This window comes from Heptranchias perlo, unplaced genomic scaffold, assembly GCF_035084215.1.
Source record: "Heptranchias perlo isolate sHepPer1 unplaced genomic scaffold, sHepPer1.hap1 HAP1_SCAFFOLD_59, whole genome shotgun sequence".
Lineage (NCBI taxonomy): Eukaryota > Metazoa > Chordata > Chondrichthyes > Hexanchiformes > Hexanchidae > Heptranchias > Heptranchias perlo.
The window spans coordinates 1,631,189-1,657,249 of record NW_027139612.1 but is presented as its reverse complement, the minus strand read 5'-3'; the positions used below and the strand labels follow the sequence as shown (position 1 = coordinate 1,657,249).

At 45.4% G+C, this 26,061-nt stretch overlaps 1 protein-coding gene across 1 annotated transcript in view; it reads left to right on the top strand.

Annotated features, from left to right (window-relative positions):
- Window positions 1-813: 813 nt before the first annotated feature.
- The window catches only part of LOC137316332 (probable G-protein coupled receptor 139), a 64,119-nt gene continuing 38,871 nt past the window's right edge, over window positions 814-26,061 (top strand). The window contains exon 1 of the mRNA XM_067980397.1: window positions 814-966. Coding sequence (XP_067836498.1) covers window positions 814-966 — 153 coding nt within the window. The remainder of the gene's footprint in view (window positions 967-26,061) is intronic.

Genomic DNA, 26,061 nt, shown 5'->3' with positions numbered 1-26,061 from the left:
AAGCTTCTGTTTAGCCATGGCGACGCTTTCTTCCCATTTATTGGTGGAATCCTGGGGCCCCCGAACCCGATCCCCAACACCATCAGGTAGTCGGACCTGACGGTGAAGGGATCAAAGGATCGGGTCTCCCACCTGCCACAGAACATGGCCTCACTCTTATTGCAGTTCACTCTGGACGCCGAGGCCAGCTCGAAACGATCGCAGATGTCCATCAGTCTGTGGATCGACTGCTGATCGGATCAAAAGACGGTGACGTCATCCATTTACAGGGAGGCCTTAACCTGAGAGCCTCCGTTGCCCGTGATCGTCACCCTACCTAATTACTCTGTCCTTTCTGATGGACGCAGCAAATTGCTCGACACAACGCATGAACAAGACCGCAGAGAGAGGACAACCCAGTCGGACTCCAAATCTGATCGGAAAACGCTCTGACTCCTGCCCATTGATTAGGACTGTGCAATGGATGTCCATGTCGAGCAGTCGGCTCCAATCGCTGATTCCCTCCCCAAACCCCATTTTGGATAGCACGTCAATCATGTGTGCGTGGGATATTCTGTCGAAGGCCTTCTCCTGGGGCAGGTGTTCAGCTCTCTGTCCTGCACGTAGGCGATCGTATCCCTGAGCAGCGCAAGGCTATCAGAGATCTTCCTGCCGGGTACACTACAGGTCTGATCCGGGTGGATCACCCGCCCCAGAACAGATTCGAGCCTGTCGGCGATGGCCTTCGACAGAATCTTGTAGTCAGCATTTAGCAAGGAAATCGGTCGCCAATTTCTGATTTATTCCCTTTCCCCCTTCCTCGTGGATTCTGACATGCTGCCTGCCAGAAGCATACCCCCGTTCACTTCCAGTAGGATTGGGTCTATCCAGTTCCACAGAGCCGAGTACAAGTCAACGGGTAAACCATCGCTCCTGGGAGATCTACTCTTCTCGAAGGACCAGACGGCCTTTGTCAACTCGTCCAAGGTCAGTGACCAATCCAGGCTCTCCCGCTCGCTCTCCTCCAAGAGAAAGAGGACAGGAAGGATTGGGAGGTCGTGTTGTCTCTGGGCTTCGCGTCATACAGCCCGGCATGAAAGGACTTGCTGATCCTCAGCATGTCGGTCTGTGAAGATGGCACCGAGCCCTCTTCCTCCTTCAGGCTGCTGATCACCAGAGGTCTCTCTGTGCAGCTTATGCCGAATATATCTGTACAGAGTCTGAACAGAGATCAGACATCCCACACGTAAAGCACAGATGCAGGTCCCATCCCTATTTTTACATACTGATGAGTTAATTTAAAATGTTGAATAAAGGTTGTGCACCATTAAATCCCACATCCTCCAAATCTGCATGCTGGACCTCACCAATCCGCCGGTCTGAGAGTCCGTGCACCAAGGTTCTCTGCTGATTCACCAGAGGCCTTGGTGCAAGAGGTGGACTGACGAGTGACATCCTATATCTGCGGAGGGCAAGATATCCTCCAGACATACACCCAAAAGGTCGTGGGAGGCAGTAGAGGATGAGGTCAATGCCAGGCGCACAGCATCATGAACATGGATGCAGTACAGGAAGAAGTTAAATGCTTTGACATGAGTGGTCAAGATGAGTGAGGTCAACTGTCAAGTGGCGTCTCCTACCAACTACACATATAGCTGCACCCATTGCTCCATGAACTACACCCCCCATCACCCACATAACAACAAACTATTTCCATCAGTACTCAACCTTCTCACCCTTACCCACCACCACCGTTGCAAGCCGCCCACCCACAACTCACAGGCCACACACACTGGCAGCTATTCAAACATGATAGGAAAATTACCCAGACACACTCGGCACTTTCTTGCAGGAGAAGCTGGCACATATCAGGAGGCAGCAAGTGGCGGTGGCATTTTGCTCCTCGAGCCTTTTCCACCATTCGATCAGATCAGGGTGGACCTGTGACCTAATTCCATATACCCGCCGTAGCCCCATATCCCTTGGTTCACAGAAATCCATCAATCTCAGATTTAGAATTCTCGATTGAGCTAACATCAACTGCCGTTTGCAGAACAGCGTTCCAAACTTAACCCACCATTTGTGCGTAGAAGCATTTCCTATCTTCACTCCTGCACGTCCTGGCTCGAAGTGTTTGGCTAAGTCACCAGGTCCTAGCTGAGGTACTCAATGAGTTCTTTGCATCTGTCGTTACCAAGGAAGAAGGTGCTGCCCAGTCAAAGAAAAAAGGGAGGTAGTTGAGATACAGGATGGGCTAAAAATTGATAGAGGAACTACTCGAAAGGCTGGCTGTACTCAAATAAATAAGTCACCCGGTCCGGCTGGGATGCAACCAAATTGCTGAGGGAAGTAAGGGTGGAAATTGCAGAGTTTCTGGCCATAATCTTGCAATCATCCTTCGATATGGGGGTGGTGCCCGAGGACCGGAGAATTGCAAATGTTACACTCTTATTCAAAAAAGGGTGTAAGGATAAACCCGGCAACTGCAGGCCAGTCAATTTAACCTCGGTGGTGGGGAAGCTTTTAGAAACGATAATCCGGGACAACATTAATAGTCACTTAGACAAGTGTTGATTAATAAAGGAAAACCAGCACGAATTTGTTGAAGGCAAATCGTGTTTAACTAACTTGACTGAGTTTTTTGATGAGGTAACAGAGGGTTGATGAGGGCAATGCCGTTGATGTGTATATGGACTTTTAAAAGTAGTTTGATAATGTTCCACATAATAGTCTTGTCAACAGGTTTGAAGCGCAAGAATTGAAGGGGCAGTGGGAGCATGGATATGAAATTGGTTAAGTGAGAGTAAACAGAGAGTAGTAGTGAACGATTGTTTTTCTGACTGGAGGAAGTGTTTCCCGGGGGTCGGTGCGGGGACCACTGTTTTTCTTGATATATATCAATGACTTGGTATTGGGTGTACAAGGCACAATTTCAAATTTTGCAGATGGCTCAACGATTTTTTTTTTCATTCGTTCACGGGATGTGGGCGTCGCTGGCAAGGCCGGCATTTATTGCCCATCCCTAATTGCCCTTGAGAAGGTGGTGGTGAGCCGCCTTCTTGAACCGCTGCAGTCCGTGTGGTGACGGTTCTCCCACAGTGCTGTTAGGAAGGGAGTTCCAGGATTTTGACCCAGCGACAATGAAGGAACGGCGATATATTTCCAAGTCGGGAAGTGTAGTGAACAGTGAGGAGGATAGCGATCGATTTCAAGAGGACATAGACAGGCTGGTGGAATGGGCGGACACGTGGCAGATGAAATTAACGCAGAGAATTGCGAAGTGATACATTTTGGCAGGAAGAGGAGAAGCAATACAAACTAAATGGTACAATTCTAAAGGGGATGCAGGAACATAGAGATCTGGGGGTGTATGTGCACAAATCTTTGATGGTGGCAGGATAGTTTGAGAAATCTGTTAAAAAAGCATGTGGCATCTAGGGCTTTATAAATACAGACATGGAGCACAAAAGCAACGAAGTTATGAGGAACCTTTATAAAACACTGGTTCGACCACAACTGGAGTATTGCGTCCAATTCTGGGCTCCACACTTTAGAAAGGAAGTGAAGAAGATAGAGAGGGTGAAGACGAGATTTACTAGAATGTTCCCAGGGATGAGGGACTTCAGTTATGTGGAGAGTCTGGAGAAGCTGAGGTTGTTCTCCTTAGAGCAGAGAAGGTTAAGAGGTGATTTGATAGAAGCGTTCAAAATCATTTCAGGTGATTGGCAAAATAACAAAAGGCGACATGAGGAAAACAATTTTTAATGCAGCGAATTGTTATGATCTGGAATGCGCTGCCTGAAAGGGTGGTGGAAGCAGATTCAATCATGGCCTTCAAAAAGTATTGGATAAATACTTCAAGTGAAAAACTTTGGAGGGCTACAGGGTAGAGCGGGAGATTGGGTCTAACGGATTGCTCTTAAAAAGAACCGCACGGGCTCGATAGGCCGAATGGCCTCCTCCTGTGCTGTAACAAATATAGAATGCTCCGATTTTGAAGTGTAGACACTGTGGTAATGTAGGAAATGCTGCAGCCAATTTGTACACAGCAAGATCCCACATACTGCAATGAGATAAATGACCAGAAAATCGGTTTTAGTGAGGGATAAATATTGCCCAGGACACCGGTGAGAACTCGCCTGCACTTTCTCGAATCGTGCCGTGGGATCTTTTACATCAACCTGGGAGGGCAGATGGGGCTTCAGTTTAACGTCTCGTCTGCAAGGCGGCATCCACAACAGTGCAGCACTTCCTCAATACTACCCCTTCAACAGTACAGCGCTCCTTCACTACTGACCCTCCGACAGTGCAGAACTTCCTCAATACTACCCCTTCGACAGTACAGCGCTCCCTCACTACTGACCCTCCGACAGTGCAGAACTACCTCAATACTACCCTTTGGAGAGTACAGCGCTCCTTCACAACTGACCCTCCGACAGTGCAGAACATCCTCGATACTGCCCCTTCGACAGTACAGCGCTCCTTCACTACTGACCCTCCGACAGTGCAGAACTACCTCTATATGTCCCTTCGACAGGATAGCGCTCGCTCCGTACTGATCCTCCGATAGTACAGCACACCCTCAATACTGCTCCTTCGACAGTTTAGCGCTCCCTCCGTACTGATCCTCCGACCGTACAGTGCTCCCTCACTACTGACCCTCTGACAGTGTTGCATTCCTGCAGTACTGACCCTCTGACAGTGCAGCAGTGCGTCCATACAGCCCCTCCGACAATGCATCCCTCCCTTAGTATTGACCCTGCGACAGTGCAACACTCCCTCAGTACTGACCCTCCGACAGTGCAGCACTACCTCAGTATTGCCCCCCTGACAGTGCAGCGCTGCCTCAGAATGGCACTGTTGTGTCTGCCCGGATTATGTGTTCATGTCTCAGGAGTTGGATTTGAATTCACAACCTTCTAACTCAGAGGCGAGACTGCTACCACTGATCCACGTCTGACACCTGAAAGGGGGAGAGAGAGATGGAGCGACTTAGGTTGGGCTTTCTGGAACGTTGAGATGGCTTAAGGCACGGCTGTCAAAAGTATGGCAAATGGACTGCGGATGCACAAGCGGCCAGAGGTGGAGGAGCAGAGTGTTTGGGAGGGGGTATCGGAATGGAGGAGGTGACAGAGACAGGGAGTGGTGAGGCTCTGATGGATTTGAATGGAAGAAAGAATAAAAATAAGCGACAGGCTTTGGAGACTAGAATCCAACGCAGGTCAGTAAGGGCTTTGGTGATTGGTGAGCAACTCACCAATCAAAAAGCCAGCGGTGGGGATGGAATCTGTGGCAAGGATGTGAAGATTTTGGGGCCAAAGATGATGACTTCCCAATTTTTAACTGGAGGAAATTGTGTCTCATCTCAATCAGGGTGTGGGTCTGACAACACAAAGACATTGGAAGGGTCAAGGGAGGCGGTGGTTTTGTCAGCGTCCATCTGAAAGCTGCTCCATGTCTGTGGACTGTGTCACCAAAGGGCAGCATGTAGATGATGAAGAGGAGGGAGCCAAGGATTGGGAAGAGAAGCTTCTCCTGACTATGATCAGATAGGTGAGTGGAACCAATTGAGGGTAGTCCCAGCAAAAGAGGCCAGTGTCTGGAGAATGAGGAGGTAACTGGATGGGTTGTCTGTCGGTAAGGCGGGGTGGGCCATGGAGGGATCTAATCCCAGGAATAAGAATTTTAAATTTAAGGAATATGGAACTGGGAGTCGGTGAGGGTCAGGGATGCCAAGCAGGACCAGGTGCTGGTTGGACACGGATTACACAGTTTTGGATGAGCTCACGTTTATGGAAGGTGGAGGTTGGGTGGCCGGCCAGGAGTGCCGGAGGAATGGAGTCTGTTGGTGGGGGGGTGCAGGGAACAGAGGCATTAATGAGGGTTTCAATGGCAATGGGCTGAGGAAGGAATTGAGGCGGGTGAGGAAATCACGGAGCCTATGTGAAGGAGGTCAAATCGGGTCATGAGCTGATCTCGGTGTTGCACGGGGACAATTTTACTGGAGCCGTGAACCAATGTGGAATAAACGAGTAAACATCTGCAGTAAAATAGCGGAGAGAGGCATGTCAATGGGACACGTTCAGTGTACGTCCCCTAATATCACCCACAGTCATTTCTGTCAAAGACTCACAATTCATATTCTAACTGGGGAAACTGCAGGAACAGAGTGAAACGGGTCTGCTTTTGTTCCTGGATTCAGTCTACACAGCGGAGAAATCGGTCTAAATTATAACTGAATCTCCAGGAGTGAACATGGTCAATACAATTATATAAAAACTGTAAATGGAGCTGCTCATTATTGTTGGATCAGTCCTGTATGAGATCAGATTTAAACTTTATTCCTGAGAGAGATCTGATTAAGTTGATAACCTGGGCTTTGAGATGTTTGTGTTACATTCACCACATTATTTACATCGGAGTCAAAGCTGCTGATATAATGTGTTTGTTAAACTGACTGTAACTAATAACAATGATCAGGAGTATAACCGTGTCAGTGGAGACTTATCCCCTGTATAAATCAGGGCTTGTTGGAATGGATCAGCACAGAGTGCCTGCTGGAGCTGTGGTTTCCAGGCCAACAGAAGTCAGTGCTTCTCACAGAAATGGAATATCCAGTGATGGTTCAGATAGAACGTATTTATTATCCTGTTCTTGCAGCCGTTGGAGTTCCGGGTAAGCCGTTCTTTCAGCTGTTAATGGTGTAAATCGGTGTTAACTCTGCTGCTGTACTTGGCAAATTGTTTTTCCCCCTGCATATTTCACAGTCACCTGTTCTGCACTATTGGTTGAATGGTGGAATGTAGGAGGTGCATTATATCTGTCATGAACTTTGTATATCCAACACTGGCATTCTTACTGGATCATTCTCTGTACTGAATATATTGGAATCTGGATTCTGGGCGAAGAGTTGGTATCATATTATCAGGAGCTGTTAAGGTTTTCTTGTTGTGGAACTAACCTGCCCTGGAATATGTTTTCATCAATGTGTTTTCAATGATTGATAATGAGACAGCTCACGGTCTCAGTGTTACAAGGAGGCAGTGCAGTGTCCTCCCTCCCCAATAACATGCTTCAGTTTAACTGGGATTTCAATGTATTTATTGGTGATCACTGTTATGAAATATTATTTCATTATGTGTGTATCTGACGCCGCCTCAGATGTCTGATCACTGAACTGAGTTTGCTGCTGAATCTTTCACATCTCCTTCTCTGCTTCACTGTGGATGAATTCACTGACTGTCACTGGACTTCATTGTAAAATGAAATGTTTTGATGTTTTGTTGTCTCAATTTGCACTGTCCCTGTTGGAATCAGGAGGCCTTCTGTGTATCTGTAGATTATAAGTGTGATGTTGGCGTTTTGTTAATTGAAAAATCCAGCCATCTATCACTTTACTTTATAATTACAGGAGAAGGAATCTCAATTATTGTGAGATCAGCCTCGGAGAGGCATTCGATTCTGTTTATTCCATGATTTGTAGATGAAGTGAACAGTGTTGTTGAACAGGTGGAGAATTGCATGATCTGTAGAAACATTAAACTATTCCACAGAGGCTTCACTATTTAATAAACTGACACTGAGAATAGGATCGTTGGAACACGGGGCTGGTGAACAGAATGCAGGCACAGGATGATAGGATTTAATCGGATATGAAAATGGACTTGAGAAAGAGAATAGAATGAATGATGGAGAGGGCGACTGAGCGGGAAAGCGAGAGGTTGTGGTGTGAATAATTCATCCGAATGAACTGCTGAAACTTCCAGTAAAATTAAACAGAGAAAATGTGATTTGAAGGTGTTTTTATGATGTGGTCAGATTGGGTGAGTTTTTACTGTGGGACTCGCTCCTCATGTTCATATCATTGTCAGGTCCTCAGACTGTTTTTGTGAATGTTCCTTACTTTCCAACTTAACAGTAAACATAATTAAAAATTTACTTCAAAAATAGAATCAGAAATTTCTTGATTGTAATCAATTATTCGGAAACTGTTTTTTTCAAGCTCGGATAAGTTCAATAACAACGTGATTAATTGTATTAATACTTTTCATTTTAAGTTTCATTGAATTTGCAAATTAAATTTATTGAACACATTTTGTATCAAACACAGGTTCCCTGACACCAATAACTACAGAAATGTAATAGTTGGATTATGTACAGTCTCTCCCTGTGAATCCCAGCCTCTGCTCTCACTGCAATGAATCCTCTGTCTCGTCAGTTCCTTCAGTTTGTCCGTTTTCCCAAACCATCTGCTCCTGACACCTCTCGAGCACGGACTCGTCCATTCACACCACTCTTTTCCTTGACTCCCTCCCAATCTCACTCACTGTCAGCTCTCTTAACCCAGAGTAACACACAAGCTGCACCTCCCGCGTCCTCTCACCTTCCGACACTTCCCTCTCTTTTCCATCCGTCTGGAGCCCAAATCTGGCTTTAATCCGCTGGATTCCCGGTGTGTAAAACCCCTTCTCCCTTCCCCACCGGCACTGAGCTCTCACTCAGCCCTTCCAGTGGATCCGGTGCTCACTTTATTCACTTTCTGTATCCATCTCCCAATTCATTATTGATCATTGTGTTTAAAAACATCTCTCTGCCCGAAAGCGCTGCTCAGGTCAATAAATCACTTTCCACACTTCGATGCAGCAACAAAGCTGGAAATTTCACTTCAGATCCTCCCCTCATGACTGCAGGTCTGATCAGTAATTTCTCTGTTCCCTTACAGTTAACTTGGTGGCGATTGTGATCCTGTCCCGAGGAAAGTGCGGTCTCTCCAGATGTATCAGTGCCTACCTGGTGGGAATGGCAGTGGCCGATCTCCTGGTCGTTATCATTGGTGTGATATTGAATTGGATTGGTCTGATTTATTTCAGAGATTCATTCCTGCTCATTACTCCAGTGTGTAGTTTTCTTGCCTCCTTGAGTGCTGCAGTCACTGTGGTTTCTGTGTGGTTCACAGTCGCTTTCACCTTTGATCGATTTGTGGCCATTTGTTGTGAGAAGCTGAAAACTAAATATTGCACCAAGAGAACGGCGGCTGTGGTTCTGGGAACAGTGAGTGTGCTGGGCTGTTTGGTGAATGTCCCCACGTACTTTACATTTGAACCTTACGTTATAATTGATAATGTTCCCTGGTTTTGTGAGGTTAAACCGAGCTTCCGTACTTCCCCCGCATGGTCCGCATTTGTGATGTTTCACCTCATTTTAACCCCTTTTATCCCGTTCTGTCTGATTTTGCTGCTCAATGTTCTGACAGTCAGGCGTATTTTAGTGTCCAGTCGAGTCCGCAGGGGACTCCGGGGCCGCAGCAATGGAGAGAATCTGAGTGATCCAGAGATGGAGAACCGAAAGAAATCCATCATTTTACTCTTCAGTATATCGGGCAGTTTTATACTGTTGTGGCTGACAAAGGTTGTATTTTTCATTTATCTGCGAATTGCAGACATTCGGTATTTTTACTCCTTCATCGACCCTGGTTATCTCACAGATCACACATCAAAGATGCTGCAGCTTCTCAGTTCCTGCACAAACACGTGTATTTATGTCCTGACCCAGACTAAATTCAGAGAGGAGCTGAAGAACGCGGTGAAATACCCGCTCAATCTAATTGTTAAATTAATGAAATCAAAGAAAGAACTGAAGGGTTTCAAGCACGAGAACTAAATCCCATTTCATACTCCATCTCCTACACTTCCCGGGGGATGGAAAGTACATTTTATATTAGCAGCACAGAAATATGAAATGATCTTAAATATTATTCTGAGATTATATTTTATTGATAATCTCACCTATTGAGGCAGGGTTTGCTTTGCAGAAAACACGTGAATTGTTGCTCAAAATGGCGGCATTAAAGAGCTCAGCTGGACTTTAATTAACTGACTGCAAGACAAAATGGGCAAAGCTGGAAATCAAAGTCACTTCTGTGGACCTGATCAGGATGTGTGTACTTCACATAAATGGTGAGAGAGAGGGAGAGAGGAAGGGAGAGAGGAAGGGAGACAGAGGCAGAGAGAGAGAGGGACAGAGAGAGAGAGGGAGGGGGAGAACGGGAGACAGAGAGAGAGAGAAAGAGCGAGTGAGGGAGCGAGAAAGAGGGAGAGAAAGGGCGAGGCAATTCGAGAGAGACAGAGACAGAGAGAGGGAGATAGAGAGAATGAGAAAGGGAGAGTCAGAGACAAAGAGAGTTGGAGAGTGACAGAGAAAGAGAGACAGAGAAAGAGAGACAAAGGGGAAGAGAGTGGGAAAGGGCAAGGGAGGGAGAGAGGGTGGGAGAGAGAGAGAGAGAGATAAAGAAGGAGAGGCAGAGAGACAGAGAGGGAGATATAGAGAGTGGGAAGCGAGGGAAAGAGGGACAGAGAGAGAGTGAGACAGAGAGAGTGGCACAGAGAGAGACAGAGATTGAGACCAGGAGAAAGACAAAGAGAGAGGCAGGGAGATAGAGACACAGAGAGAGTGAGAGACGAGAGCCAGAGAGAGGGACAGACAGAGAGAGAACATAAGGACAAAATATATGTACCAATTAGAAAAGTGCAGAAATAAAGAAGGGCAGAGAGAGTTACTCAGAGACGGAGAGAAATAAAGAGTAAATTATTAAGACAAGAGGGAAAAATGAAGAGAGAAAGAAAGTATATATATATATATATATATATATATATAAAATGAGAGAGACACTGCCAAGTAATTACAAAGTGATTGGAGAAGATAGGTAAATAGACAGATGAAATCAATTCAAAATAACTAGAGACTGAGAGAGAGTCAGAGCAGGAGAGTGTCGGACATAAAACGAAAAAGAGAAAGAGAAAAAGAGGAACAGAAATCAGGGAGAAAATATAAAACAGGAGAGAGGAGGAGAAATACAAATATTAAAACAGAGACTGAGAAAGATGGAATGAAATACAGTAACAGATGCAAAGAAGAGTTCGAAAAGTCAAATAGAAACAGAGAGAAAGAAGTAGACAGAATTAGAGCTGGAGAGATTGAGAAGCAAACAGAATGAAATAAAGACAGATGGAAAGGGAAGGAGGAAGAGACAGATCGAAAGAAGGAAAAGGGAAAAGTAGATCCACAGAGAGAAACAAAGAGAGAGGTGATGCCGGGAGGCAGCTCAATAAAGTCACTCAGTCTTGTGTACCTGACCCTGACCATTACTTACTGCAGGAGTTTCCCAGCTGCTCTGTGTCGTAAAAAAAGTCATCTGATAAGCGAAAGCCTGAGACTAAATCGGCTTCAGCATGTCTGAAGGAAAAGGTCGATTAAAAGGAGGAAGGGCTGTTGGAAGGATTGTTAATGACACATTGTAAAAGACCACACAGCAGAGGATAGGTCACCATAGTAATAATAACGATTCCAGGAGGGCTGGAGATGGTTTGAACACCTGCCGGCTTGACTTGGTTACGTTGTGGACACTGAGAGAAAACAATCGTGGGTTGTATTTGTAGGAACCTATTTTTGATAAGCCACCGTCCCCAGAGGTGTGGTTCGATGTTACAAAGCAGCTGGGCAGAAGTTGAGTGGGGAGAGACGCAGATCCACCACTGCCGCTCCAAACTCACCTTTCGCTTCCTCGCAGCACCACCTCACCTGGAATCTTCATGACTGCTCGCTACCTCCCAGCTTGATGCCTCGATGCTGGTTCACAGATTGCCTGTGAAGCAGATGAGCTGGATACAAGACAAAGACAGGGTACACTATAACGGTATCCATCAAAATACCTGGAATCTTCCAGGCAAGCTTGAGTCAACCATAAGGATATAACTTTCGTTATCAGCTTCGTCGAAGATAGACATTGGATTTCCAAACGGTTATGCATTTTGGGAATTCGGAATGTGTTGTTTTATTCGTGTTAAAGCAATTCTAAATCGGACAGAAATCCAACGTGTTGATTAAATTGAAATGTAATTTTTTCTAGTTTATTCAGAATAATAAATTATTGTTTTTGTTCATAAAGCCATGGTTTGTGACTGATGTTTCTTTAGGATAAAGAGCCCATTATTTAAATGTAAAATTAAACCTTGTGAAGATAAAAAGGAATTGCCCCAAATTAAAGTGTAAAATCACTTTGCACCTTTTTGCTCCTCCATCTGGACCATGTGTAACTTTCCCAGTGAGCTGCTGGATTCTGTAATTAATCACAATGTACTCTTACCCCTTCTGCTGTGTTACTAAACTGGACAGGGTCCTGCAGCACTCTCCTGTTCTGTTACTGTTACAAATATTATTATTGTTTCAGATTAAAAAAAAATATGAATAATAGAGAATTAAACCAAATCCCAGATCAGAACTACATTCAGATTGAGTCCAATTTTACGTTGATTTATTTAATACAAGCAAGAATTGCATTCTCTACACCAAATGGCTCATTTGACCTTTCCTCCGAATGTCTGGTCTCTCCTTCTCTGTAAGAATTAAGTCCAAATAACCAAATATTAATCCATTTTTTTGCAGAAGTTCACATTTTGGTCTTTGATTCCCTCACTGCACCGCTGTCTTTGTGTTAAACACCAGCTAGTTCCAGTCTCACTCAGTTTGTATCTTTAACTGTAGTGCAACAGTGATTTAACAGGAACAGCAAATGAACCCTCTCCCTGTCTCTCACCATGACAAGCTCCACCTTGTCCCTCAGTAAGATCGCTGCCTTATTGGCGGCCATTATGTTTCAGGATCAGGGCCGCCATTTTGTTTCAGCTTCATGGCGGACAATTTGTTCAATATGTCTATCTTGCCCCCCAGTAAGTTGGTCGTCTTTCCTCAAAGATAAATGGCCAACTTGCCCCTCAGTTAATTGGCCGCCTTGCCCCTCAGTTAAATGGCCGCCTTGCCCCTCAGTAAGATTACTGCATTGCTGGTGTCAGTTTAGTTTCAGGTTCATGACATTGAAGTTGTTCATAGATTCATTGTTTCATGGTCGATACAGCACAAGAGGAGGCCATTCGGCCTATTGTGCATGTGCCAGCTCTTCGAAAGGGCTGTCGAATTAGTCCCATGTCCCCCTCTGCCCTTTCCCCACAGCCTTTATGGGGGCTTTGTAATAGTAGTTGTGCTATGGAAATACATATATATGTATAGATGCAAATTTATGTTGTCGTTGTTGCTCTAATATATATGTACAAGTTGTTGTTGTCGATAGACTGTCTCTCAATCTTTTACTCTTCAGATTATTCTCCTTTATAAACTGGGCTTTGTTTCTGTGTAAATGAATGTTGCTGAGAGATTGTTTCTGTAACTGTGTGAGGGATGTTGTTTTGTATTAGTTTTTTAAAAAAACATTTTTACTTTGGCTGTTTTGAATGTCATGAATTTGTTTGAACTCTTTGGTTAATTGGAAAAAGCCACAAACTGCAAGTTGACCACAAACTACAGGCTTTTTGTCCACTGCTAATTAAAACAAGAGAAAAGAGCAAAGGTAAAGTTCGTTCACCTTTGCAAACTGCAACATAAAGGGTGAAGTAGCAAAATATGGCCAGGCTTTTTGTCCCCTGCTCCAGGAACAGGAGAGAAAATGAGCACAGGGGCAATTTGGACACTGCAGCAAACACAGGCAGACAGACCAGCACCTTTTAGGGGAGGGTTGGTGAAGGCCGGGGATGGGGGTGGTGAGTGAGGCAATGAGTGGCAAAACAGGAGAGAAAACCCTGCAAACTTGTATTAGAGAGAGAGAGAAGCAACTTGTGCTCTTCAGTCTGCCCTGAGTGTTTTTCTGTCTCTCTCTTTCTCCCAACTTTTCTCTCTTTTCTTTAGATTTTCTGCTTTGTAACTGGGGAGTTTGTTTGTCAGTGGTGTTTGCTGAGGGATTGCTGCCTGTGTAATGGAAAGAGTGAGTGAGTTAGTGTGAAAGTGTGTGAGTGAGTGAGTGTGAGGGAGCTCTGTGCTCTAGCTGAGCAGTTTTAATCGCTTGTTTTGTTTCTAATCAGTCCCTTTTCACTATCTCTCTCTCCCTCCAGAGGACTTTTTTTGTGGAAATGCTGTAACATGAAGATGTGGAAAGAGAATTTTTGGGAGGAGGTGGAATCCTTGGACAAGGAGCTTTCTCTCCACATGGGACAGACTGAGGCCTCCACCACAAGCTGCACACAATGGTGCTCATGTGAGTTGTATCTGGGTCACTGTGGGATCAACGGGCGTGCTGTGGGATCACTGGGACACTGCAGGTTCACTGGGACATTGTGGGATCAATGGGACACTGTGGGATCACTGGGACACTGTGGGATCACTGGGATACTGTGAGATCACTGGGACATTGTGGGATCAGTGGGACACTGTGGGATCAATGGGACACTGTGGGATCACTGGGACACTGTGGGATCAATGGGACACTGTGGGATCACTGGGACATTGAGGGATCACTGGGACACTGTGGGATCACTGGGACACTGTGGGATCACTGGAACACTGTGCGATCAATGGGACACTGTGGGATCAATGGGACACTGTGGGATCACTGGGACACTGTGTGATCACTGGGACACTGTGAGATCACTGGGACATTGTGGGATCACTGGGACACTGTGGGATCACTGGGACACTGTGGGATCAATGGGACACTGTGAGATCACTGGGACATTGTGGGATCACTGGGACACTGTGGGATCACTGGGACACTGTGGGATCAATGGGACACTGTGGGATCAATGGGACACTGTGGGATCAATGGGACACTGTGGGATCACTGGAACACTGTGGGATCAATGGGACACTGTGGGATCAATGGGACACTGTGGGATCAATGGGACACTGTGGGATCAATGGGACACTGTGGGATCACTGGGACATTGTGCGATCAATGGGGCACTGTGGGATCAATGGGACACTGTGCGATCACTGGGACACTGTGGGATCAATGGGACACTGTGGGATCAATGGGACACTTTGGGATCAATGGGACACGGTGGGATCACTGGGACACTGTGCGATCAATGGGACACTGTGGGATCAATGGGACACTGTGGGATCACTGGGACACTGTGGGATCACTGGGACACTGTGGGATCACTGGGACACTGTGGGATCACTGGGACACTGTGCGATCAATGGGACACTGTGGGATCAATGGGACACTGTGGGATCACTGGGACACTGTGGGATCACTGGGACACTGTGGGATCACTGGGACACTGTGGGATCACTGGGACACTGTGGGATCACTGGGACACTGTGGGATCAATGGGACATTGTGGGATCAATGGGACACTGTGGGATCACTGGGACACTGTGAGATCAATGGGACACTGTGGGATCACTGGGACACTGTGAGATCACTGGGACATTGTGGGATCACTGGGACACTGTGGGATCACTGGGACATTGTGGGATCAATGGGACACTGTGCGATCAATGGGACACTGTGAGATCAATGGGACACTGTGCGATCAATGGGACACTGTGCGATCACTGGGACACTGTGGGATCAATGGGACACTTTGGGATCAATGGGACACTGTGGGATCACTGGGACACTGTGGGATCACTGGGACACTGTGGGATCACTGGGACACTGTGGGATCACTGGGACACTGTGCGATCAATGGGACACTGTGGGATCACTGGGACACTGTTGGATCACTGGGACATTGTGGGATCAATGGGACACTGTGGGATCACTGCGACAGTGGCGGCCATTTTGTTTCAGCTTCATGGCGTTACAGGAGAAACTTCTATACCCATTCTATGTCATATATAAATATTATAAACATGTATATATACATGAAATTTTATGTACACAAGTTGTTGTATAAAAGAAAGCCTGTCAAACATTTGCACAAATGCAGTTTGGATACTGGGACTTCTGGGTGCACTGTGGGAACACTTGGTGCACCGTGGGAACACTGGGTGCACCGTGGGAACACTGGGTGCACTGTAGGATCACTGGGATCACTTTGAGAACACTGGGACACTCTGGAATTACTGGGACACTTTTCATCACTGAGGCAATATCACTGGGTGCACTGTAGGATCACTGGGTCACTCTGCGGTGACTGTGGGGCCACTGGGTGCACGGTGGATCACTGGGACACTGTGCATGTCTGGTGCACTATCACTGATTGCACTGTGGGATCAGTGGGTCTCTCCGCGATCACTGTGGGATGACTGGGTGCACTGTGGGATCACTTGGTCACTGTGGGAACACTGTGGGATATTTATTTCCCCAGTTGGGCCGAATATCCCCTGATTCTCTGCTGTACATTCGATGTAATTCTATGTAGTATACAAATATATATAATGCTGTTGTTGTTGTCGTGAAGCAGGGACTCCCGGAGAGACTTCTTTACCCAGATGGGCCGAATGGCCTCTTTCTGTGCCGTGCTGTAGTCTATGCTATATATATAGATAGATAAATATATTATATGTACAAGAACATGTTGTAAAATAGAAATAGCAGTTTGGCCGAATGGCCTCCGTGCTGCACTGTGCTGTACTGTACATTCAATGTAAAATATATATAACTATATAACTATAAAATATATTATTTTATACTGCATGTTCAAGAATTTGTTGTTGTTGTCAAATGAGGAATTCAGGGGAAAATCTTTACCCAGATGGGCCGAATGACCTGTTTCTGTGACGTGGTGCATTCTATGTAATATTTATGTGAAGATATATTATATTGTATTATACGTACAAGAAGTAGTTGTTATAAAATAGAAATAGCAGTCGGGCCGAATGGCCTCTGTACTGCTCTGTACTGTACATTCGAAGTTAAATATATATAAATATATTATTAGATTATATGTTTTATTATATTTTCTGCTCCAGTTGTTGTTGTCAAATAAGAAATTCAGAGGAATTTCTTTACCCAGATGGGCTGAATGGCCTGTTTCTGTGCCGTGCTGTATTCTATGTAATATATATATATAAAGATATGTACGGGGTTAAATTCGATAACCCCCGAATCCGGGCGCGGGGGTCGATTAACCCCCACGTGATTAACCTGCACCCAGTCTTTGAGATGCAGACAGACCGTGAGATTGGTGCTGCCTGGTGATTTACCTGATTCCTGCGAGAGGTCAGGCCTGGCTGCGCTGTTGAGCGGCTTCTCAGCAGCAGGGGGTTCGATGTTGCGTGAGTGGTTAGCACCTCGTGAAGGCAGGCTGCACCTCTTAAAGGCAGGCTGCACCTCACAAAGTCAAACATTTGATTCAGATACAAACCAACAGGGTCATTTCTTCTCCTACAGTTTTGATTGGCAGCTTCTTTTGAATTAAACAGACCATTGCTTAAAATGGCTGGCTCCCAGTCATTGTTTTGAAGGCATTTATCAACCTGTCTTTTTGAAACCGGTGAGTCTGTTTGGAATCTCTGAGAATGTTAATCAAGTCGACAGCTTCCATAGGTTGTGAGAAAAAGACAACAAAGAACCAGAATGTTCGAAAGTTCGGTCACAGTTTCGGATAGTATTTGTGAATTATTTATTATTTTCTTTTCCAATAAGGATCTGGTTGAGCTTTACAGTAAAACTGTTGTCTTACTGCTACTATTCTGTTTATTCTCTTACTGTTTCATCAATTTGTTTGGCAGTTAAAGTCTAAAACAAGCTCTCGTGTAGTGTGAATCTATCACCCTCTGAAGAGCAGGCACTGTTAGGCACTGGATAGAACGAGTGGGCTGAGATAATCTGAAGGGGTTTCACTGTTCATTACCTGGAGCCCTTCAAATGTTACATTGATATCAGGACAAGCGGAAACATTGAGACATTGGGAGTGAAGCCTCAACTAACAGAGGAGCTGCTTTTTCAAGCTTAGAAATACAGCTGATTTTAAATCAGCAAAATTTCACTTCATTAAAGTTGACAAAAAGGCAACTATCTCTGAACTGTCTCCACTATCTGAAAAACACGGACATTTTACTGACCGTGGAATAATGATCTTGTTTAAACTGTACAAAATAAAACTCAATTGTAATCTTTTTACAATAACGATCTGATATAAAGCATTCTCCAAACAAACAAAAGCACCAAGCATCCCCGGGACATTGAGAGATTATGTGAGTGGGCAAAACGGTGGCAAATGGAGTTCAATGTGGGGAAATGTGAGGCCATCCACTTCGGATCTAAGAAAGATAGATCAGAGAATTTTCTAAATGGTGAGGAGCTCAGAACTGTGGAGGAGCAGAGAGATTTAGGGGTCCAAGTACAGAAATCATTAAAAGCTAGTGGACAGTTACAAAAATAATTGAAAAGGCTAATAGAATATTGGCCTTTATTTCAAGAGGGCTGGAACATAAAGAGGTGGAAGTTATGTTCCAGCTGTACAGAGCTCTGGTTAGACCCCATCTGGAGGACTGCATTCAGTTCTGGGCACTGCACCTCAGGAAGGATAGATTGCCCTTGAAAGGGCTGCAGCGCAGATTCACCAGAATGATATCGGGGCGAAATGGGTCAAATTGTGAGGACAGGTTGAATAGACAAGGCTAGTATTCCCCTGAATAAAGAAGATTAAGGCGTGATTGAATTGAGGTGTTTAAGATGATGAAAGGAGTTTTTAGGGTTGATAGAGAGAAACTACTTCCTCTGTTGGGGGAGTCTAGAACAAAGGGGCATAACCTTAAAATTAGAGCTCGGCCGTCCAGGGGTGATGTCACGAAGCACTTCTTCACACAAAGGGTAGTGGAAATCTGGAACTCTCTCCCACAAAAGTCTGTTGAGTCGGGGGGTCAATCCGAAATTTCGAAACAGAGACTGATAGACTTTTGTTAGCTAAGGGCATTAAGGATTAAGGAACCAAGACAGAGCTAAGATACAGATCAGCCATGATCTAATTGAATGGCGGAACAGGTTGAGGAGCTGAATTGTCAACTCTTGTTCCTATGTAACAGGCTCCAGTGGCTGAATTGTCTCCTCTTGTTCCTATGTAACATGCTCGAGTTGATGAATGGACTCCTCTTGTTCCTATATAACATGCGCGAGGGGCTGAATGGCGTCCAGATCCTGTATAACAGTCTCGAAGGGCTGAATGGCCTCCTCCTGTTCCAGTTCAACAAGCTCGAGGGGCTTAATGGCCGAGTCCTATTCCAGTGTAATAGGATCGAGGTGCTGAATGGCCTTCAGTTCCAGTATAACACGCTTGAGGGGCTGAATGGCCTGCTGCTGTTCCTATGTAACAGGCTAAAGGGGCTGATTGGCCTCCAGGTCTGATGTAACGGGCTCGAGGGGCTGAATGGCCTTCAGTTCCAGTATAACACGCTCGAGTGGCTGAGTGGCTTCCTCTTGTTCCTATGTAACAGGCTTGAGGGGCTGATTGGACACCAGATCTGGTGTAGAGGGCTCGAGGGGCTCAATGTCCTCCTCCTGTTGCTATCTGACAGGCTTGAAGGTTTGATTGGCGTCTAGTTCCTGTATAGCAGGCTCGAAGGACTGAATGGCCTTCAGTTCCCAGATAACAGGCTCGACGAGCTGAATGGCCTCCTCCTTTTGCTATTTGACAGGCTTGAGGGGTTGATTGTCCTCAAGTTCCTGTATAACATGCTCGAAGGGCTGAATGGCCTCCTCCTAATCCTATGTAACAGGCTTGAGGGGATGATTGGCCTCCAGTAACGATGTTACGGGCTTGAGGGGATGAATTGCCTCCTCCTTTTCCTGTGTAACAGCCTTCAGAGGCTGAATGGCCTTTAGTTCCCATATAAGAGGCTTGAGGAGCTCAATGGCCTCCTTCTGTTCCTGTCGAACAGCCGCGAAGGACTGGCCGCCATTTTGTCCAAGATGGCCGCCGTACTTACAGCCATTTTGTCCAAGATGTCCGGCGAAATGACACCTTTTTGTCTAAAAACTAGAGCCGGACCTTTCAGGAGCAAGATTAGAAAACTTTTCTACACACAAAGGGTGGTAGAAGTTTGGAACTCTCTTCTACAAACGGCAATTGATACTCGCTCAATTGCTAAATTTAGATCTGAGATAGATAGCTTTTTGGCAATGAAAGGTATGAAGGGATATGGGCCAAAGGCAGGTTTATGGAGTTAGATCACAGATCAGCCATGATCTTATCAAATCGCGGAGCAGGATCGAGGGGCTGAATGGCCTACTCCTGTTCCGATGTTCCTACGATATTATTTATGTGGAATTCCGACAGGCATTTGATAACGTTACACACAAGAGACTGTTGGCAAAAATGAAAGCGCATGGAACTTGAGGCAATGTATTGACATGGGAAGAGATTTGGTTAGGAGATAGGAGACAGAGAGTAGGGATAATGGGTACATACTCCAATTGGCAGCATGTGACCAGTTGTGTCTCCCAGGGATCTGTCACTGGGGACTCAGCTTGTCACCATATTTATCAATGACTTTGATGAAGGAACAGGGAGTCGTATATCCAAGTTTGCTGATGACACTAAGTTAGGTGGTACAGTAAGTAGTATGGATGCGATTGTAAAGTTGCAAAGGGACATTGATAGATTAAGTGAGTGGGGAAAACTATGGCAGATGGAGTTCAATGTGGGGTAATCCACTTTGGACCGATGGTCAGGGTATTTTCCAAATGGTAAGAAGCTCGGAACTGTGGAGAAGCAGCTAGAATTAACGGTTCTTTTGCATGAATCAGTAAAAGCTAACGGAAGGGTCCAAAAATAATTTAAAAGACTAACGGAATGTTAGCCTTTATCTCAGGGGACTGAAATATAAAGAAGTGGAAGTTATGTTCCAGTTATATAAAGCTCTGGTTAGACTGCGTCTGGAGTAACTGCGTTCAGTTTTGGACACTGCACCTCAGGAAGGATAGATTGGCCTTGGAGGGGGTGCAGAGCAGATTCACCAGAATGTTACCGGGGCTGAAAAGGTTAAATTATGAGGACAGGCTGCATGGACTCGGCTCGTATTCCCTCGAGTATCGAAGATTGAGGGGCGGTCTGAGCGAGGTGTTTAACATGTTTAAATGATTCGATAGAATGGAGAGAGAGAATCCATTTCTTCTGGGGAATCAAGAACGAGGGGGACAGAACCTTAAAATTAGAACCATGCCATTCAGGTTCGAAATCAGGAAGCACTTTTTTACACAATGGGCAGTAGAAGTCTGGAACTCTGTCCCCCAAAAGACTGAGGATGCTGGGGATCAATTGAAGCTTTCAAGACTGAGATCGATAGATTTTTGTTGGGTGAGGGTATCGAGGGATTGGGAGCAAAGGCGGGTAAATGGATTTGCGGTTCAGATTATCTCGGATCTAATTGAAGGGTGGAACAGGTTCAAGGGGCTGAATGGCCTCCCCCTGTTCCCAATCGAAATGTTGAGAATATGTTTTGTTGATGCTGTGATGTCAGGTTCCACACCTGTCCAAACAAGGCAGGCCACATTTGGGAGTTTAATTTCTTTGAAATGAACATTTTTCTTTTGTGACTTGTGCAACTTCGATCAATTGAATAGTTATGAAAGAGAATCAATGCCGTCATTCTAATTTCTGTCTGCCAACCAAAGCAGAGGTTTCCGTAGTGTCGTGATTATCACGTTCGCCTCACACGCGAAAAGTCCCCGCTTCGATCCCGGGCGGAAACATTATGTTGGGGCAGATGTTTTTTTCATCTGTGAAAAAGCCGGTCCTGTTAAATTTAACACAAATTCGTGGTCTCACGAGCACTGAACATTTTAAACCGAGCCCTTCAAAATACAGTGTGTAAAATGAGAAGGGATAAAAAGTTCATCGCACAAAAGAAATTATTAAAGTTTTCCAACTTCCCTCAGTCGCCTTTCATTCTGCAAAATAACGTTATCAGTTAATTAATGGTGAATAAAACAATGATTGTTTTTATTTCTAAAATGCGATTAATATAAAAAGTGTTCAAAAGTTGCTTTGTTGACCGGGAATCGCACCCCGGCCGTGGTGGCAAAAGCGCCGAATCCTAACCACTAGACAATCAGCGAGTTTTAATTGCAGTGTCATCAGATTTAACATGGATTTCTCTTTCTCTGTGATTCAGCTTTTAATTCTTTTTCGTTCCTGATTGCGGATATTCCCGTGATTAAATAGGAAAAAAGTACAATAGGTTCAGGAAAACCCGGGAGGTGGCATCCCGCTCACTGAGCCTGTCGAGCAGCATTTATCTTTCCAAACATTGGAGTGAGTGAAACTTCCTCCGGGGTGGGGGGTGTCTCAATGTGGAAAGGGTCGCGAGTGAAAAGGCCATTTATCAGTGAGGATGATCGAGCAGTCTCAGGCGCTGCGTTTCGGTTGCAGTTTTCTTTAAAGGCATGGGTTCGAATCCCACTTATGACATTGGGTTTTTGACTCCTATTTTATTTGTTGCTTGAGCTGCGGTTGATTTTTCGGCCCAGTTGATTTGCTCTTCCCGCAATAACCAACCCGGTCTCCGTCCACGGCACGTTTTGACGCCCACCGGCTCATCCCTAAACCGAGCTTTGAACGAAAATATGCTGGAAGCACAAGGCGGTCATTCAACAACTGTGGAGAGAACAGAAACTTGGGGAAATGCACCATCGGAATAGGAGTAGGCCATTCAGCCCCTCGAGCCTGCTCCGCCATTTGATATGATCATGGCTGATCTGTGATCGAAGTCCATATACCTGCCTTTAGCCCATATCCCTTAATACCGACAGTTGGCAAAAAGCTATCTGTCTCAGATTTAAAATTAGCAATTGAGCTAGCATCAATTGCCGTTTGTGGAAGAGTGATCCAAACTTCGACCATCCTTTGTGTTTAGAAGTGTTTTCTAATCTCACTCCTGAAAGGTCTGGCTCTAATTTTTAGACTGTGCCCCCGAGTCCTAGAATCCACAACCAGCGGAAATAGTTTCTCTCCATCCCGAAAATGTCAATGACACAGTCAATGAAAGGTGCAGTTCACGAAGGCGGCTCACCAGCAACTTCTCAAGAGCAATTATGGATGGGCAATAAATGCTGACCTTGCCATTGACACCCACATCTCATGAATGAAGACAAAAAATGTCGCCTGCATGGCCGAGTAATTTCCTGCTGATAAACGACGGGAAGAATGAAACCATCGGCTTCAGTCCTTTGAACGAACTGTATACACTTGCCGTCGAGCTCAATCCCCACTTGGTCCTCTGCCCCGAATATCCACTGCATCAGAAAATCCTCCATAACATAGAATCACAGCATGAAAACATCATACAAGGAGGCCATTCGGCCCATCGTGCCTGTGCCAACTCTTTTTTTTATTCATTTATTGGGGTGTTTATATTGTAAATGTGTTTTCTGGAGATTTATTTATCTATGTCTTATTTTTCATCACACACAAATACATAACACAGATACACAGAGATGTCATGACAACCACCACACAGTTGCACCCACATGTATTTATAAGTGTCACAGATGCAATTATATGTATTTATAACAAGATATATCATGTTGTAAAAATAATCAAAATAAATTTATAAATGGCACACATAACATAAACACTCACTTTATAAAGAAGCATGTCACCCATTTATACACATCCATAGTTTAAATTTTCACAACGTCCCGTTAGCAGTCCTGAACAAAGTCCAAACACTGAAAGTCTCAGCGTTTTTTCAGATGCTGCCCGTCCAGTTCCTTTCCTGTGATGTGATGATTCTGGGTGCCGGGTGTGTGCAATTGGATTTGCTGCAGTCATGCTGCCGCGGACAGGTGAAGGCTGCTTCTGAGGCTGCCTGAGACCCGGTGGGAGTGGGCGGGGATTTGGTAATCTGAAATAAATGAAACGGTGTATGAGAAGCTTTCATCAAGATCAACATCCAGGTACCTGCCATTCGACCTCCAGGCGCAATAGCGGCGCGTCTGATTCAAGGTTGCCTGTTCAAATCACGTCGGGGTCACACTTGTTCTTAACTGTCGGTAGGTGTCTGAATAATTCGGGAATTCATATTGCATTCCCTTTTTCACAATAAACATGAACCCTGGTCTGGATTCTACCTCACAAGTTCCCCAGTGTCAGGGAGAGAAGCGTCTGATTCCCTCGTTTATTTATTGCAAGAAACATACACAAACGCACTTATTAATTCAAAATCAGCCTGCAGCTCCACACGCACAGAGATAAACACAGCCAGAGAGACAGGCAAACACCGGGAAATAGACAAACCGGTTTCTCAGAGAATTGCCTGTACCTCCACGGTCGAATGTAAGGGCTTTTGTTGTTCGCTTTCGTTCCACACCTTGGAATTCAGGAGAATCTGGTACATGGTTTGTAGGACAAGGCACGGGCGCGATGGCCCGAATGGCCTGCTTCTGAGCTGTCTACTTCTCCGATTCGAAACTCAGCCCCTCGGGGGGAGCCAGCAGCTGCCTCACTGCAATAACAGACCAAATGGAGAGATTTTAGTGGGCCGGGCTAGCTCAGTCGGTGGAGCATAAGACTCTTAATCTTGTGGTCGTCGGTTCGAGCTCCACGTTGGGCAAATTCTGTTTTAAACTTTGACGCTGCTTTTGCAAGTGAACCCTCTGCTTGCTTGACTGTCAGTGCAAGAGACGATTCTGTCAGTGCCGCCTCGTGCGCAATGATCAAAACTATAAAAGGAGCAGAAGGTTATTCGGGGTTCAGAGACACAAACCTCTCTGATGAGCCTGAGATTTTGTCAGAGGTTGCTGCCTCCCCGCCATCTCTTGCCCTCTGACGAGGGACTTGCTCCGGTTTCAATTTACAAACTGGGTGAGTTGGTGATCGGGTGCAGGAGAGCTGGTTTGTGATCTGAGCAGGAAACTCAGCGGCCCCGGGTGAGACAGAGAAAAAAAATCAGTCCAGGCCCGGCCCCAATCTGCGGATGTGGAAGAAAACACGGGAGGAGGGTGCGGTGTGAGGTCCCTGTCAAATCAACTGCCCGAACAAAGCTGGCCACAGTCACAGAATCAGAATGGCTACTTCCTGAGGGGGGGAGGCCGGTTCATGTGGAAAAGGATCCGGACGAGAATGATCTGATTCATAATGTTAGGGGAGGGAAATTAGGGAGCTCCTTCGGAACGTTCATTACTTGAAAATGAAGACTTTTTCCTGTGTAACTTGTGTGGTTTTTGATGAATGAAATGTTTGTAAAAAGGCATCCGTGGAGAAGGATTGAGAGCTTTTAGGACTAGAGGGGAAATGAGGAGATTTTTTTCACACAGAGGGTTGTTCCGATCTGGTGGCCACTCCCTGAAAGGGTGGTGGAAGCAGCTTTCATAGGAACTTTCAAAAGGCAATTGGACAGGTACTTGAAGAGGACTGATTTGCAAGGTTATGGGGAAAAGGCTGGGTTTTTTGGACTAAATTGGACAGCTGTTTCAAAGAGTAGGCAGGGCAACACGGCCGAATGGCCTCCTTCTGTGCTGTAATATTCTATGATTCAATTCCATGATTTAAGTGTGGGACAGGAGAGATGTTGTTTAAAGAGAGGTAAAACTGTCCCAATCAGAGCAGACAGAGATGACTGGTCAGTTCCCCTCTGCCCAGTATAAGTCACCAGCGGTTTTTTGTGTTGTAGTGGTTACCAGTTCGTTTGACACGCGAACGGCCCTGCTTTCGATCCTGGGCGGACAATTTATGTTGCAATTGCTGTTTACATTCTATATTAATGACATGGATGAGGGGACCGAGTGTAATGTATCCAAGTTTGCTGATGATACAAAGGTAGGTGGGAAAGTAAGCCGTGAGGAGGACGCAAAGGGAGGTGGACAGGTTAATTGATTGGGTAAGAAGGTGGCAGTAGGAGTATAAGGTGGGAAAATGTGAAATTGTCCACTTTGGTAGGAAGAATAGAAAAGCAGAATAGTTTTTATAAGGTGAGATTCCAATAAATGTTGATATTCAGAGGGAGTTGGGTGTACTTGTAAACAAATCACAGAAAGTTAACATGCAGGTACAGCAAGCTATTAGGAAGAAAAATGGTATGTTGGCCTTTTTGCAAGGAGGTTGGAGTATAAGGAAGTCTTGCTGCAATTAAATAGGGCTTTGGTGAGAACACACCTGGAGTACTTTGATGTAGTCTACTTGGATTTTAGCAAGACTTTTGACAAGGTCCCAATTGGCAGACTGGTCAAAAAAGATGCGATTGCACTAGAGAGGGTACAGAGGAGATTTACGAGGAGGTTGCCAGGGCTGGAGATTTTTGGCTGTGAGGAAAGATTGGAGAGGATGGGGTTGTTTTCTTTGGAACAGAGGAATCTGAGGAGTGATT